Source organism: Lithobates pipiens, unplaced genomic scaffold (assembly GCF_037356315.1).
Source record: "Lithobates pipiens isolate NorthernLeopardFrog02 unplaced genomic scaffold, aLitPip1_a1.2 Scaffold_25, whole genome shotgun sequence".
Taxonomy (NCBI): Eukaryota; Metazoa; Chordata; class Amphibia; order Anura; family Ranidae; genus Lithobates; species Lithobates pipiens.
In genome coordinates, this window is record NW_027507787.1 from 223,953,943 (window position 1) to 223,968,211 (window position 14,269).

Here is a 14,269-nt window from a genome sequence, read left to right on the forward strand (position 1 = left end):
AAACGGTCAATAAGGAAATACACTTCAATTCCCACCATTCCTCTCTATACTTATACAAAATTTGCACAAATACAAATAAAATAATATCACCACTAAATTCACCCAGGAACAGATTTCCAGCAAAAACGTGTTGATACCAAAAATTGACAATATACAAACATCAATTCTAAATATAAGCATCATACATATTAATTAACTCCAATACTCCAGATATTGGTAATACAGTTCTTACCCACTTACTTATATTTCCCAACCCTTAATTATCATGATAAACTGTACCCCATATCTCGTTACAAAAAAACTACACAAGAAAGAGAGGGTTGCTTGTGATAAAACACATATATCACTAAACAGAGAAAAACAAAAATTCTCCATACCCCACCCCCTAGCGGCTAACAATAAACATGAGTCGGGGAATAAAAATGAATAAACATTAATGATAGACAAATACGGGGCTCTAGAAAAGAAGGAAGGCAAGGGCTCCCAGCTCATCATACATTCCTTCTTCATCCCTCCTCCACAAAAAACAATTCACTATTCTCCACAACGGGAGGAACAACAACCAAAAAATATAAAAAAATATAAAAAAATATATAAAAAGGAGGGAAGCATGAGGAGAAAAAAACTTTTATATATAAAAAAATAATATACACAAAATTTTTTATTTATTTTTTTATAAAAAAGAAGAAGAAGGGAGGGGGAGAATGGAGGGAAACCTCCAAATACATATCTAAAGAGGAAAAAAGGAAAAAATGGGGAGGAAGTCTAAACCATCCCCAATCCGTTAATCATTGTTTGTAATTTATAAATCCATTTTGTTTCATTTTTTTAAATTTCTCTTCTCATGTGTGTACTTCTCCAGTGTCTCGTGACTTTATCAGTACCATAGAATTGCTTAAAATGTCTCGACACACTATGGTTGGGAAAACCTTTTTCAAAATTTGCCAGATGTTCATTTATTCTAATTTTTAATTGTCTAGTTGTACGGCCTACATATTGCATGGAGCATGGACATTCTAGTACATACAGTGGTGTGAAAAAGTGTTTGCCCCCTTCCTCATTTCCTGTTCCTTTGCATGTTTGTCACACTTAAGTGTTTCGGAACATCAAACCAATTTAAACAATAGTCAAGGACAACACAAGTAAACACAAAATGCAATTTGTAAATGAAGGTGTTTATTATTAAAGGTGAAAAAAAATCCAAACCATCATGGCCCTGTGTGAAAAAGTGATTGCCCCCCTTGTTAAAACATACTATAACTGTGGTTGTCCACACCTGAGTTCAATTTCTCTAGCCACACCCAGGCCTGATTATTGCCACACCTGTTCACAATCAAGGCATCACTTAAATAGGAGCTGCTTGACACAGTAAGGTCCACCAGAAGATCCTTAAAAGCTACACATCATGCCGAGACCCAAAGAAATTCAGGAACAATTGAGAAAGAAAGTAATTGAGATCTATCAGTCTGGAAAGGGTTATAAAGCCATTTCCAAAGCTTTGGGAATCCAGCGAACCACAGTGAGAGCAATTATCCACAAATGGCGAAGACATGGAACAGTGGTGAACCTTCCCAGGAGTGGCCGGCCGCCCAAAATGACCCCAAGAGCGCAGCGACGACTCATCCAAGAGGTCACAAAAGACCCCACAACAACGTCCAAGGAACTGCAGGCCTCACTTGCCTCAGTTAAGGTCAGCGTTCATGCCTCCACCATCAGGAAAAGACTGGGCAAAAATGGCCTGCATGGCAGAGTTCCAAGGAGAAAACCACTGCTGAGCAAAAAGAACATCAAAGCTCGTCTCAATTTCTCCACAACACATCTTGATGATCCCCAAGACTTTTGGGACAACATTCTGTGGGCCGATGAGACAAAAGTGGAACTCTTTGGAAGGTGTGTGTCCAAGTATATCTGGCGTAGAAGGAACACTGCATTTCATAAAAAGAACATTATACCAACAGTAAAATATGGTGGTGGTAGTGTGATGGTCTGGGGCTGTTTTGCTGCTTCAGGACCTGGAAGACTTGCCGTGATAAAAGGAACTATGAATTCTGCTGTCTACCAAGAGATCCTGAAGGAGAATGTCCGACCATCTGTTCGTGTACTTAAGCTGAAACGAACTTAGGTTCTGCAGCAGGACAATGATCCTAAACACACCAGCAAGTCCACCACCGAATGGCTGAAGAAAAACAAAATGAAGACTTTGGAGTGGCCTAGCCAAAGTCCTGACCTGAATCCTATTGAGATGTTGTGGTATGACCTTAAAAAGGCCGTTCATGCTCGAAAACCCTCTAATGTAACTGAATTAGGACAATTCTGCAAAGATGAGTGGGCCAAAATTCCTCCAGGACGCTGTAAAAGCCTCATTGCACGTTATCGCAAACGCTTGGTTGCAGTTGTTGCTGCTAAGGGTGGCCCAACCAGTTATTAGGTTTAGGGGGCAATCACTTTTTCACACAGGGCCATGATGGTTTGGATTTTTTTTCACCTTTAATAATAAACACCTTCATTTACAAATTGCATTTTGTGTTTACTTGTGTTGTCCTTGACTATTGTTTAAATTGGTTTGATGTTCCGAAACACTTAAGTGTGACAAACATGCAAAGGAACAGGAAATGAGGAAGGGGCAAACACTTTTTCACACCACTGTATGTCACATGATCCGAATTACAGGTAATGAGAGGTTTGATCTTGAATTCATCCTTTGTCCCACATGACAAAAAATTGGACACCTTCTTAGGTGTCCCCGGTCCCCTAGTAACTCTGCACACACGACATCTGGTGCAGAAATGGAAAAAAAGTGGCCAACTTCTTAGGGGGGTCTGGTACATTCCGGGCTATCCGGTTTCTCAAGCCTGGGGCCCTCCTATAGATAAATCTAGGTTTATGAGGAATTGTAGACGCAAGATCTTTATCTTTCAATAGGATAGGCCAATACTTTTTAAAAATACTTTCTACTTGTCTAAATTGTCTATTAAACCCTGTTACTAAGGCTAATTCACCCTTGAATTTGGATTTAGGCTTGGGAACTAATAAAGATTGTCTTTCCATCTTATCCACCTTATTTAAATCTCTACTTAAGGAAAAAATAAACAAATTCTAAATCAGAAAGAAGCTGAGTATCTCATCCCAAATGCTCCTAAGATTCCGGTGATGTATATATTACCCAAAGTACATAAGAATAAAGATTCTCCCCCAGGTCAACAAACAATTAGCGGGATGGATTCCCTTTTTTCCAGATTAGGGGAATATCTAGATGGTTTTTTTAAACCACTAGTCCCCCAAAGCCCTTCATATCTTAAGGATAGCAGAGATTTGATAATCTCTCTACAAGGATTGGTTGCTGCAGAGGATAGCATTATGATAACAGTGGATATCGAGTCCCTTTATACAAATATACAACATAATGATGCATTGGATGCACTTAGATGGCCATTGAATAAAGAGTCCAAAATTAAAAAAGTACAAATACATTTTATAATTAAAGGTTTGAAGTTAGCTATGAATAATAATTTCTTCTGGGCAAACAATGACTATTACAACCAGATAGGGGGAGTAGCCATGGGGGCACGTTATGCTCCTAGTGTAGCAAATATTGTACTTAATAAGTGGGAATCTGAGAGCATTTTCCACAATGATGTTGGTGTTCTATAAAAGATACATCGATGATGTAATTCTGTTTTGGCAAGGTGATGAAATCAGTTTGCTTCAATCTTGGGAACAATGAATAGGAACAAATATGGTCTAAAATTCACAGCGGAATTGAGCATGGAAGAAGTAAATTACTTGGACCTCACCATCATGAAAAAAGATGGGGGTTCCAAACCAAAACATATTTTAAGGCCACTGATAGGAATGGCTATGTACCTACGTACAGTTGCCATCATCATCAGTGGACTGGAGCAGTCCCCAAAGGGCAATATATGAGACTCAAGTGAAACTGTGCTAACAAAGCTGATTTCCATACACAGGTGGGAATTTTGACAGAGAGATTTTTGGAAAAAGGCTATAGTTCTGAGACCTTAAGTAGAGATTTAACCTCTTCCCGCCCGCCCTATAGCCGAATGACGGCCTTAGGGCGGGCGGCTTCCCTCGCCTGGCCGTCCCTGGACGGCCTGGTGTTTACTTCCGCAATGCGCGCCGCCGCGGGCGCGCATCGCGGAAGTTCTGTGTTTGCCGTGTCCCCCGGGGACAGGCAAACACAGATCGCTGTAAACGGCCAATCACAGCGGCCGTTTACAGCGTGATCGGCGTGTCCAATGGGAGATGATCTCATATGTAAACATATGAGATCATCTCTCAGCGCCGCTCTCCCTCCTCACACAGACAGCGTGTGAGAGGGGAGAGAAGAACGGCTGCAGCAGCCGTCAGTGTACAAAAGAAAAAAAAAGTAAAAAAAAAGTTTAAAAAAAAGTGCCATCCTCCCCCAGAGCCATCCTCCCCCAGTGCCACCCCCCCCAGTGCCATGCCCCCCCAGTGCCATCCTGCCCCAGTGCCATCCTGCCCCAGTGCCATCCGCCCCAGTGCCATCTCCCCCAGTGCCATCCTGCCCCAGTGCCATCCTGCCCCAGTGGCATCCGCCCCAGTGCCATCCACCCCAGTGCCATCCACCCCAGTGCAATCCACCCCACCCCAGTGCCACCTGCCCGCAGTGCTATCTGTCCCCAGTGCCACCTGTTGTCAGTGCCATTTGTCCCCAGTGCCATCTGTCATCAGTGCCACGTATAAGTGGCATCTGTCATCAGTGCCACGTGTTATTAGTGCCACATAGTGCCATCTGTCATCAGTGCCACGTATTAGTGCCATCTGTCATCAGTGCCACGTATCAGTGCCATTTGTCATCAGTGCCACCTGTCAGTGTCACGTGCCATCTGTTGTCAGTGTCACGTGTCATCAATGCCACTTATCAGTGCCATCTGTCATCAGTGTCACGCGTCATTGGTGCCACGTATTAGTGCCATCTGTCACCGGTGGCACGTATTAGTGCCACGTATTAGTGCCACATGTCATCAGTGCCACGTATTAGTGCCACGTGTCATCAGTGCCACATATTAGTGCCACGTGTCATCAGTGCCACGTATTAGTGCCACGTGTCATCAGTGCCACGTATTAGTGCCACGTGTCATCAGTGCCACATATTAGTGTCATCTGTCATCAGTGCCACGTGTCATCAGTGCCACGTATAAGTGTCATCATTGCCACGTATCAGTGCCATCTGTCATCAGTGTCACGTGTCATTGTCCTGGTGCTTCAAAAGTGTAATAAATAGTCAACAAGTTAGATGTGTAATTTATGCTTCTAGAACACGTGATGGCGCTCCCTGCATGTTGGGCCTCTCTATGTGGCCAGGCTGTGAAAAAGTCCCACACATGTGGTATTGTAATACTCAGGAGGAGTAGCAGAATTTTTTGGGGGGTGTCATTTGTGGTATACACATGCCACGTGAGAGAAATAACCTATTACAATGACAATTTTGTGGAGAAAAATAAAGAAAATGAAAAATCTTCATTTTGCAAAGAATTGTGGGAAAAAAATGACAACATCAAAAAGCTCACCATGCCTCTTACTAAATACCTTGGAATGTCTACTTTCCAAAAAGGGGTCATTTGGGGGGTATTTGTACTTTCCTGACTTGTTCGGGTCACAAGAAGCGAGATAGGCCACCAGTACATCAGATGTGATCAATTTTGTGCGATTCGCACCACAGCTTGTAGACTCTCTAACTTTCACAAAGACCAAATAATATCCACTAATTTGGGTTATTTTTACCAAAGATATGTAGCAGTATAAATTGTGGCCAAAATTTATGAAGAAAAATTAATAATTTGCATAATTCTGTCACAGAAACAAAGAAATATGCGTTTTTTTTCAAAATTTTCGGTCTTTTTTCATTTATAGCGCAAAAAATAAAAACCCCAGAGGTGATCAAATACCACCAAAAGAAAGCTCTATTTGTGGGAAAAAAAGGACACAAAATTAATTTGGGTACAGTGTTGCATGACTGAGTAATTGTCACTCAAAGTGTGAGAGCACCGAAAGCTGAAAATTGGTCTGGGCAGGAAGGGTGTTTAAGTGCCCAGTAAGCAAGTGGTTAAATAAGGTGGATAAGATGGAAAGACAATCTTTATTAGTTCCCAAGCCTAAATCCAAATTCAAGGGCGAATTAGCCTTTGTAACAGGGTTTAATAGACAATTTAGACAAGTAGAAAGTATTTTTAAAAAGTATTGGCCTATCCTATTGAAAGATAAAGATCTTGCGTCTACAATTCCTCATAAACCCAGATTTATCTATAGGAGGGCCCCAGGCGTGAGAAACCAGATAGCCCATCCATCCATTTCCATTTCTGCACCAGATGTTATGCGTGCAGAGTTACTAGGGGACCGGGGACACCTAAGAAGGTGTCCAATTTTTTGTCATGTGTGACAAAGGATGAATTCAAGATCAAACCTCTCATTACCTGTAATTCGGATCATGTGACATATGTACTAGAATGTCCGTGCTCCATGCAATATGTAGGCCGTACAACTAGACAATTAAAAATTAGAATCAATGAACATCTGGCAAATATTTAAAAAGGTTTTCCCAAACATAGTGTGTCGAGACATTTTAAAGCAATACCATAACAGTGATCCTTCACTGTGTAGGTTCTATGGTATTGATAAAGTCACAAGACATTGGAGAGGGACACACATGAGAAGAGAAATTTCAAAAATGAAACAAAATGTATTTATAAATTACAAACGCTACAACCATTGGGAATGAACATCGAACTCGATCTCAATTGTTTTTTGTCCAATGATTAACGGATTGGGGATGGTTTAGACTTCCTCCCCGTTTTTTCCTTTTTTCCTCTTTAGATATATGTTTGGAGGTTTCCCTCCATTCTCCCCCTCCCTTCTTTTTTATAAAAAAAAACAAATTGTGTATGTTATTTTTTTATATATAAAAGGTTTTTTTCTCCTCATGCTTCCCTCCTTTTTATATATTTTTTAAATATTTTTTTAATATTTTTTGATTGTTGCTCCTCCCGTTGTGGAGAATAGTGAATTCTTTTTTTTGTGGAGTAGAGATGAAGAAGGAATGTTTGAGGAGCTGGGAGTGGATTATCTAGTCCTTGCCTTCCTTCTTTTCTAGAGCCCCGTATTTATCTATCATTAATGTTTATTAATTTTTATTCCCGACTCATGTTTATTGTTGGCCGCTAGGGGGTGGGGTATGGAGAATGTTTTTCTCTGTTTAGTGATATATGTGTTTTATCACAAACAACCCCCTCTTTCTTGTGTAGTTTTTTTGTAACGAGATATGGGTACAGTTTATCACGATAATTAAGGGTTGGGAAATATAAGTAAGTGGGTAAGAATTGTATTACCAATATCTGGAGTATTGGAGTTAATTAATATGTATGATGCTTATATTTAGAATTGATGTTTGTATATTGTCAATGTTTGGTATCAACACGTTTTTGCTGGAAATCTGTTCCTGAGTGAATTTAGTGATGATATTATTTTATTTATTTTTTATGAATTTTTACATATAATACTGTTTGATTTTAGTATTTGTGCAAATTTTGTATAAGTATAGAGAGGAATGATAGGAATTGAAGTGTATGTCCTTATTGGCCGTTCGAGCGGGACTGAGGCTGCGCACCACCTGCCTTTTCTATTGGCCCCAGCTGTGTAATGATACGTTAAAAGCAGTGATCGTAGTGACCAGGTACGCTTCCTGAAGACGTTAATGACGAAACGTATGTCGAAGCGGTACCTGGTCACGCCTTTGACACCATATCCGGCTATCTGGTTGTTGGCCTGACGGCCTGGAACGCACGCCATACCAACCATTACGGAAGGAATACACTATACCGATCGGAGTGTGTGTTTTTTGAAGGCGAGCAGCCCCAGTGCCGGGCACACGACAATGTAAGAAGCCATTTGGCTGTTTGTTTTATATATTTTTTTATTAAAGCGGAGGTCCACCCTAAAGTGGACCTTCCACTCATCGGAATCCTCCCCCCCTCCGGCGCCACAATTGGCACCTTTCAGGGGGGAGGGGGGTGCAGGTACCTGTACAGTACAGGTATCTGCACCCACTTCCGGGATAGCTCTCTGAGGAAAGGGGCGTAGATTCTGCAGAATCTACACCCCTTTCCGAAAGTCCCCCGCTGCCTGCTGGGAAACACACAGATCCCAGAGGCAGCGGGTCCATCCTTATTACGCAGTAGGGAACCGGGAAATGAAGCCGAAAGGCTCCACTTCCTGATTCCCATACCCAAGATGGCGGCGGCAGCACCCGAGAGACGATCGAGAGATCGGCTTCGGGTGCCGACTTTGCGGGCGCTCTGGGTGGGTAAGTGTCCTTATTTTAAAAGTCAGCAGCTGCGGTATTTGTAGCTGCTGGCTTTAAAAAAAAAAAACGGCGGAACTCCCGGCGGACTTCCGCTTTAAAAATCAGTATTACGCTATGGATCTTTTGTGCTCTCTCTCTATATACCGCCTGAGACTGTGAAGGGGGATGTACTATCCTGTGTATCTATGCCAACATTCATGTGAACAGCCACTTACCTGTACAGGCGCTGTTTGACTTACTTTTTTTTTTTTTTTCTTTTTTTTTTTACTTACTTTTTAATTAAAGTGGTCAAACAAATCTGGTAAGCAGATTGTATTTGCATTTCAGGAGTGGGTGGTGCGGCTTCTCGGTGGAGGTATCTGCAAGCTCTTTGTATTTGCTGTTTTATCACAGTTTACAAGATTCCTTGCACTTGGTGGATCTGGGATCATTCATCAAAGAAGCTGGAATGACACATTTATAGGACTTTGTGTGATTGAACTATAATTAGTCTGTGCAGAATCTTTCTATGGTCACCTGATCACGATTAGAATATTTATTATTATTGATGTCACATAATATTGTGTATTAATTTTGATTGTTGATTTGTTTTAGGTTATTTATATTATTAGAGTGATTTATTAAGAGCGCCCCTAAATCATTATTTTTCACTATTTAGGAGGGTGTGTTTTTTCTTCCACCTCACTTATATAGGGTGCAGCTTTTTGTTTTATTATTTGTATTTTGTTTTATGGCACAGAGTTTGCACAATTGAGATTCAATTGTTTTTTCACAATAAAGGAGAAGGATTATTACTGGTTGGCAACCCTCCTTGACCACCGTTATAAGGGGAAGGTCTTAGAACTCACCCCATCCCCACAGAGATTGCAGAAGATAAAATCTCTTGAGGACACATTAAAGAGGATTTTATTGAACATTTTTCCTGACTCCAGTAGGTTACAGTGTCGTGGAAAACATAGTTTTGAGTCTTCTATTGGTCAATAGAGGAACGTTGGAGAAAACGCCCGCCTAAGTGAAGCATTTCGGAATTTATTTAGTCCTCGCCGCCCAGGGCTGTCAGCTTTTACATCCCATCTGCAGCATCTTCATTACATGGTAGACGATTACCTCAGGGCCAAAACAGAGATGGAGAGCTTTCCAGCTGACAATCCACTGACTTAACTGGGTGGTGAGAATATACCAATGGCCAGAACTGTCCTAGTATGCTATTGAGTTGTTGGGCTGCCCTGCATCCAGCTTGCTTTCAGAATGGGCATTCTGTGCTCCAGGAGGTTACTGATCATAGAATGTGTCTGTCCACAGACTCCGTGGACCATTTAACTTTTATAAAAATGAATCAGTCCTGGATTACCAACTATAATGCCCCTGATGCTGATGTCCCTGATTAAGTCTTGTGGGATCTGGAATCTCTGCAGGACTTTGAGGCTGCCTAGCTTTGCGAGTGTTCAATCATTTCATCTGGAAGAATGTTTTTTTGTATAGGTTTTATGGGCACAATTAACACCCAAAGACCAATTTTTCAGCACCTTTTTGACAGGTGCATATCATTGCAATTTTTTACAGCAAGGCAAATTCTTGCTTTCATCAAGAGTACCTCTATAGGATACGGTGGGAAGGCACCACCAACACCCAAAGACCAATTTTTACGCACCCGTTACTTCTATCCAAAGTCAAAGTGACACCAGAATGTATCCAAAAAAATCTAACTTTTTTCCCAGTGCACTACATTGTGGCCTCATGATACACACTGGCTCCCCAGCTGTTGCTAAGCAAAATAAAAGCAGCTTGCAAGGAAAATATCATTTTTTGTTGGCTTTATAAATGCAAATTCTAGACATGGTACAGATCTGCTACTTTACAGGTAAACTAAGGGGATTCCCCAGGCACTATATTAGAAGGAATTTTTCCATTTTTAGGCTTTCACGTTAAAAAATAAAATCACTGCTCATTTAAAAATTACGTTTTTCACAACCTTTTTTTTTTTATTGATACATGTCCCCCAAGGCAAGACCCAGACCCCTACAATGGTTACATTATATGCCCAATTACTTGCATATAAGCCTTCAAAATGGGCATTTTTGATTTTTGACGTTCGGATCCCATTGACTTTAATGGGGTTCGGTAATCGGGTCCGAACTTTTGCGGTGTTCAAAAGTCCTGGTGTGAACCGAACAGGGGTCCATTCAGGCCATCCCTACACCCAACCTCACAGAGTTATTTTCAAAGTATCTGAAGGTAAACTGTACAGGTGCCCACATCAACCACATTTTTTCTTTAGCTCTCGTAGTGCACAATGAGGTAAAATGTGGTTTTGGCCTTTTGCTATTAAATATCCTCCAGGTATTGCTGGTTCAAGTAGGTGAGGGGAGATAAAAGCCCTGTACTGGGATCTTCTTAACTTCTGGCACCAAAGGATCAGCATGGGCAGCTATAGCCCTAGTAATACACCGGGCTTGGATGTGAAGAAATAAATGGCTTCATTCTATAAGCTTACCCGGATATGAGATAAATGGGGTTTCAACTATTGTCACCATCATTTGAGAAAGGCAATCCTCAGGCTTCCTAATTTCTGCACTTGTTATTATTTTTAGGTTCATTCCCTGTAGTTTTAAAATAAAAAAGCAATGAGATTTCATTAGAAAAATATATTATGTGCCAAGCATAATCAATTATGAACAATAGCCAAAAACTATAAAATAATAGACAGCACACTGGAGTCGATGACATTTCATAAAAATCTTTCTCTGCCTATGTGATATTAAATGATATCTGGATGTTAGCACTGCCGGCTCTTGCAACCAAATGCTTCTCCTATGATAAAAATGCTGTGGTTCTAGGGAAGCCTATCATATTACCAAGTAACCTTTTACCCCACTTACCGTATTTATCGGCATTTAACACGCACATTCATTTTAAGAGGAGAGTTTCAGGAAAAAAATTAAATTTTTGTATTGGCGTATAACACGCACACGCTATTTGCACCGGATTTTCATGGTGAAAAGGTGAGTGTTATACGGCAATAAATACTGTATTTCACCCATTCCTCCTTTTCATCCACTCTCTGTCCAACTTCCTGATAGTTTAGCTTTATACCATTTCTTCCATCTTTGTCACTGAATCACTATCTGCTCTTCCCTGAATGCTTTCTTATTTGCACTCATATACATTGCAGATGCATGGCAAGTACATTTTCTGTTATTGATTAAATATGATTACACTCGTAGTTTATTTTTATATGTTGTAAGATGTTTAAATGTGGCACTTCCCTGCAAAAGCTGAACTCCAACTTTACTTACCGTCTTGCACAGTTGTGCAGTTTCCTCTCCATTACTAGAAATTACTTACCGTATATACTCGAGTATAGGCCGACCCGAGTATAAGCCGAGGCCCCCAATTTACCCCCAAAAAACTGGGAAACCTATTGACTCGTGTATAAGCCGAGGGTGAGATATGCCTGTCCATCCCTGTGTGTGTGTGTCCATCCATCCATCCATCCCTGTGTGTGTGTGTGTCCATCCATCCATCCATCCCTGTGTGTGTGTGTGTCCATCCATCCATCCATCCCTGTGTGTGTGTGTGTCCATCCATGTGTGTGTGTGTGTCCATCCATCCATCCATCCCTGTGTGTGTGTGTGTCCATCCATGTGTGCGTGTGTGTGTGTGTGTGTGTGTGTGTGTGTGTGTGTGGCCTTGTGTGTCCAGCCTACCTGTGTCCCGAGCCTCCGTCCGGTCCCGAGCCTCCGTCCGGTCCCGTCCCGAGCCTCCGTCCGGTCCCGTCCCGTCCCGAGCCTCCGTCCGGTCCCGTCCCGTCCCGAGACTCCGTCCGGTCCCGTCCCGTCCCGAGCCGAGCCGAGCCTCCGTCCGGTCCCGTCCCAGGATCACCGCTCTTCGTCGGCGCCCATTCCCCTGTTCAAATGCCGCGCCTCCCTGTCTGTGATAGGCGGAACACAATTTCCCAGCAGTCTGTGTTCCGCCTATCACGGACATCCTCTTATCCTCGTCCGTAGTATGAGGATGAGCGGATGTCCGTGATAGGCGGAACACAGACTGCTGGGAAATTGTGTTCCGCCTATCACAGACAGGGAGGCGCGGCTTTTGAAAGTTAGAATGGCCGCTGTCTGTCTGCTCGACACGCTGTTCGGGCAGACAGACGGCGATGACTCGAGTATAAGCCGAGGGGGGCACTTTCAGCCTCAAAAAAGAGGCTGAAAATCTCGGCTTATACTCGAGTATATACGGTACTTTGATTTCACTGTATACTAGTGACAGCCACTCCATATGGGGCACAGGGGCGCTGCCCCCCTATCCATGCATCCAGCCCCCTAATCTACATGGATTCCTATGGCTTTTTTTCTTTTTTTTGAAGCATGTGATTAGAGCCTGAGGCTCTAATTGGCTTCAAAAAAGGGTGGGTGGGTGGGCCACCCACCCAGTTGTGTGCCAATATCGAATGAATATTCACTATTGTCACACTGATTCTCCTCCTGGCCAATTAGGAAGTGGGAGGAGCGCGATTGGCCTAGAGTAGAAGTGATCCTATTGGTTGGTACCAGGCGGCGGTGAGAATGTATGGCAAGGCCTGGAAGGGAAGATGGCCACTGTCATCAGAGCATAAAAAGTGATCTCTCTGCTCTGCCGACTGCGTGAGTACCACCCACCGGGGGGGGGGGGGGGTCCTTGGAGGGTGGTCTAATTGCTGCCAGGGGGGGTGGTTCTAGTGGTTTGTTTGATGCCAACCCCCCCCCCCATGCTGTATACAATAGGCTTCTTCCAGTGCGCTTTGGAAGCTGCAGCACATCATATAGAGCAGGGGTCCCCAAGCCCTGGGCCACGGTACCAGTCCATGCCCTGTTTGCAGCCGGGCTGTGAAGGCTGCACTGGAAGAGGTATGGCGGGCGAGAAGTGAGATGACATCATTGTTCTGTCTTCTAACTGTCATAGGACGGCAGTAAAGCAACTGCCATGTTCCAGTTTCCCTGTTCATGAATGTGGGATGCTCTGGATATCTTACCGCTAGGGAGAGGCTGTAAGTGTTTTTACTGCAGGAAACCTTTACAAATTGGCCTTAAACTGACAAGCAGCATCTGATGTTTGTGCTGGCAGGCTAAAGTGGGAAGTGACCGTGGCAAGTGACAAGCTGCATCTGGTGGCAGGCGACGGTGACAAGTGGCACACTCAGGGCTCCCACTGATTCTGCATTATGGTGAATTGAACGATTTCATTTTATATTACAATGTAATAAAGAAATAATGCGCTTCAATCATCCTGACACCAATCAACCATGGCGTCATGATAATTGAAGTGCTAATACCAGCCATTGCTCCGACAAATCACCTGCGGCCGCCGCAGAGTCATAATTTGATTAACCTTTAGCTTTAATATTATACAGTATATGACTTTTGCATCTCTGGCCATCACCTATAAATTTGTAATCTCCACCAGGTAGAGACTTCACACAACAGATGCGCATATCTGTTTGTACAATACTGTCCTTATCCCAGAGGAGCAGTTGTATGAGTTTGTAGCAAAAAAAGAGTCTAAAGGTGCCTGCAGGCAATTCAGTGTAGCACTACCCTTTGCTAGGGCCACAGATTTAAAGTTCAAAAGTATTTTGGTTAGTGCAGCAGCCAGTCGTATAGCAACTTCACACTCTCGAATGCAGAAATCCCAGTCTGGAAAGGTTGCCTTTTAACGTTTATTGCACCAATAACTTGGATAGGTTTCAAGGAACTGTGGACCACTCCACATTGCTTACAGGAACAATGAGGACACACTTCTTTCTAGTAGCTCTACAGAACAGTCCCTTAAAGTGGTTGTAAACCCTTACAAACCACTTTGACCTACAGGTAAGCCTAGATTAAGGCTTACCTGTAGGTCTAAGCAAGACAGAGGCGCGCAGGCGCACTGAGCGCGGCAGTTCCAAGAATG

General features: G+C 42.7%; 1 protein-coding gene across 2 annotated transcripts in view; it reads right to left on the reverse strand.

The window, feature by feature from the left end:
• The window catches only part of LOC143930916 (alpha-2-macroglobulin-like), a 299,885-nt gene that overhangs the window by 88,720 nt on the left and 196,896 nt on the right, over positions 1 to 14,269 (reverse strand). For both annotated transcript variants that reach the window (XM_077455603.1, XM_077455602.1), the window contains exon 17: positions 10,836 to 10,941. In XM_077455603.1, the coding sequence (XP_077311729.1) occupies positions 10,836 to 10,941 (106 nt within the window). The remainder of the gene's footprint in view (positions 1 to 10,835; positions 10,942 to 14,269) is intronic.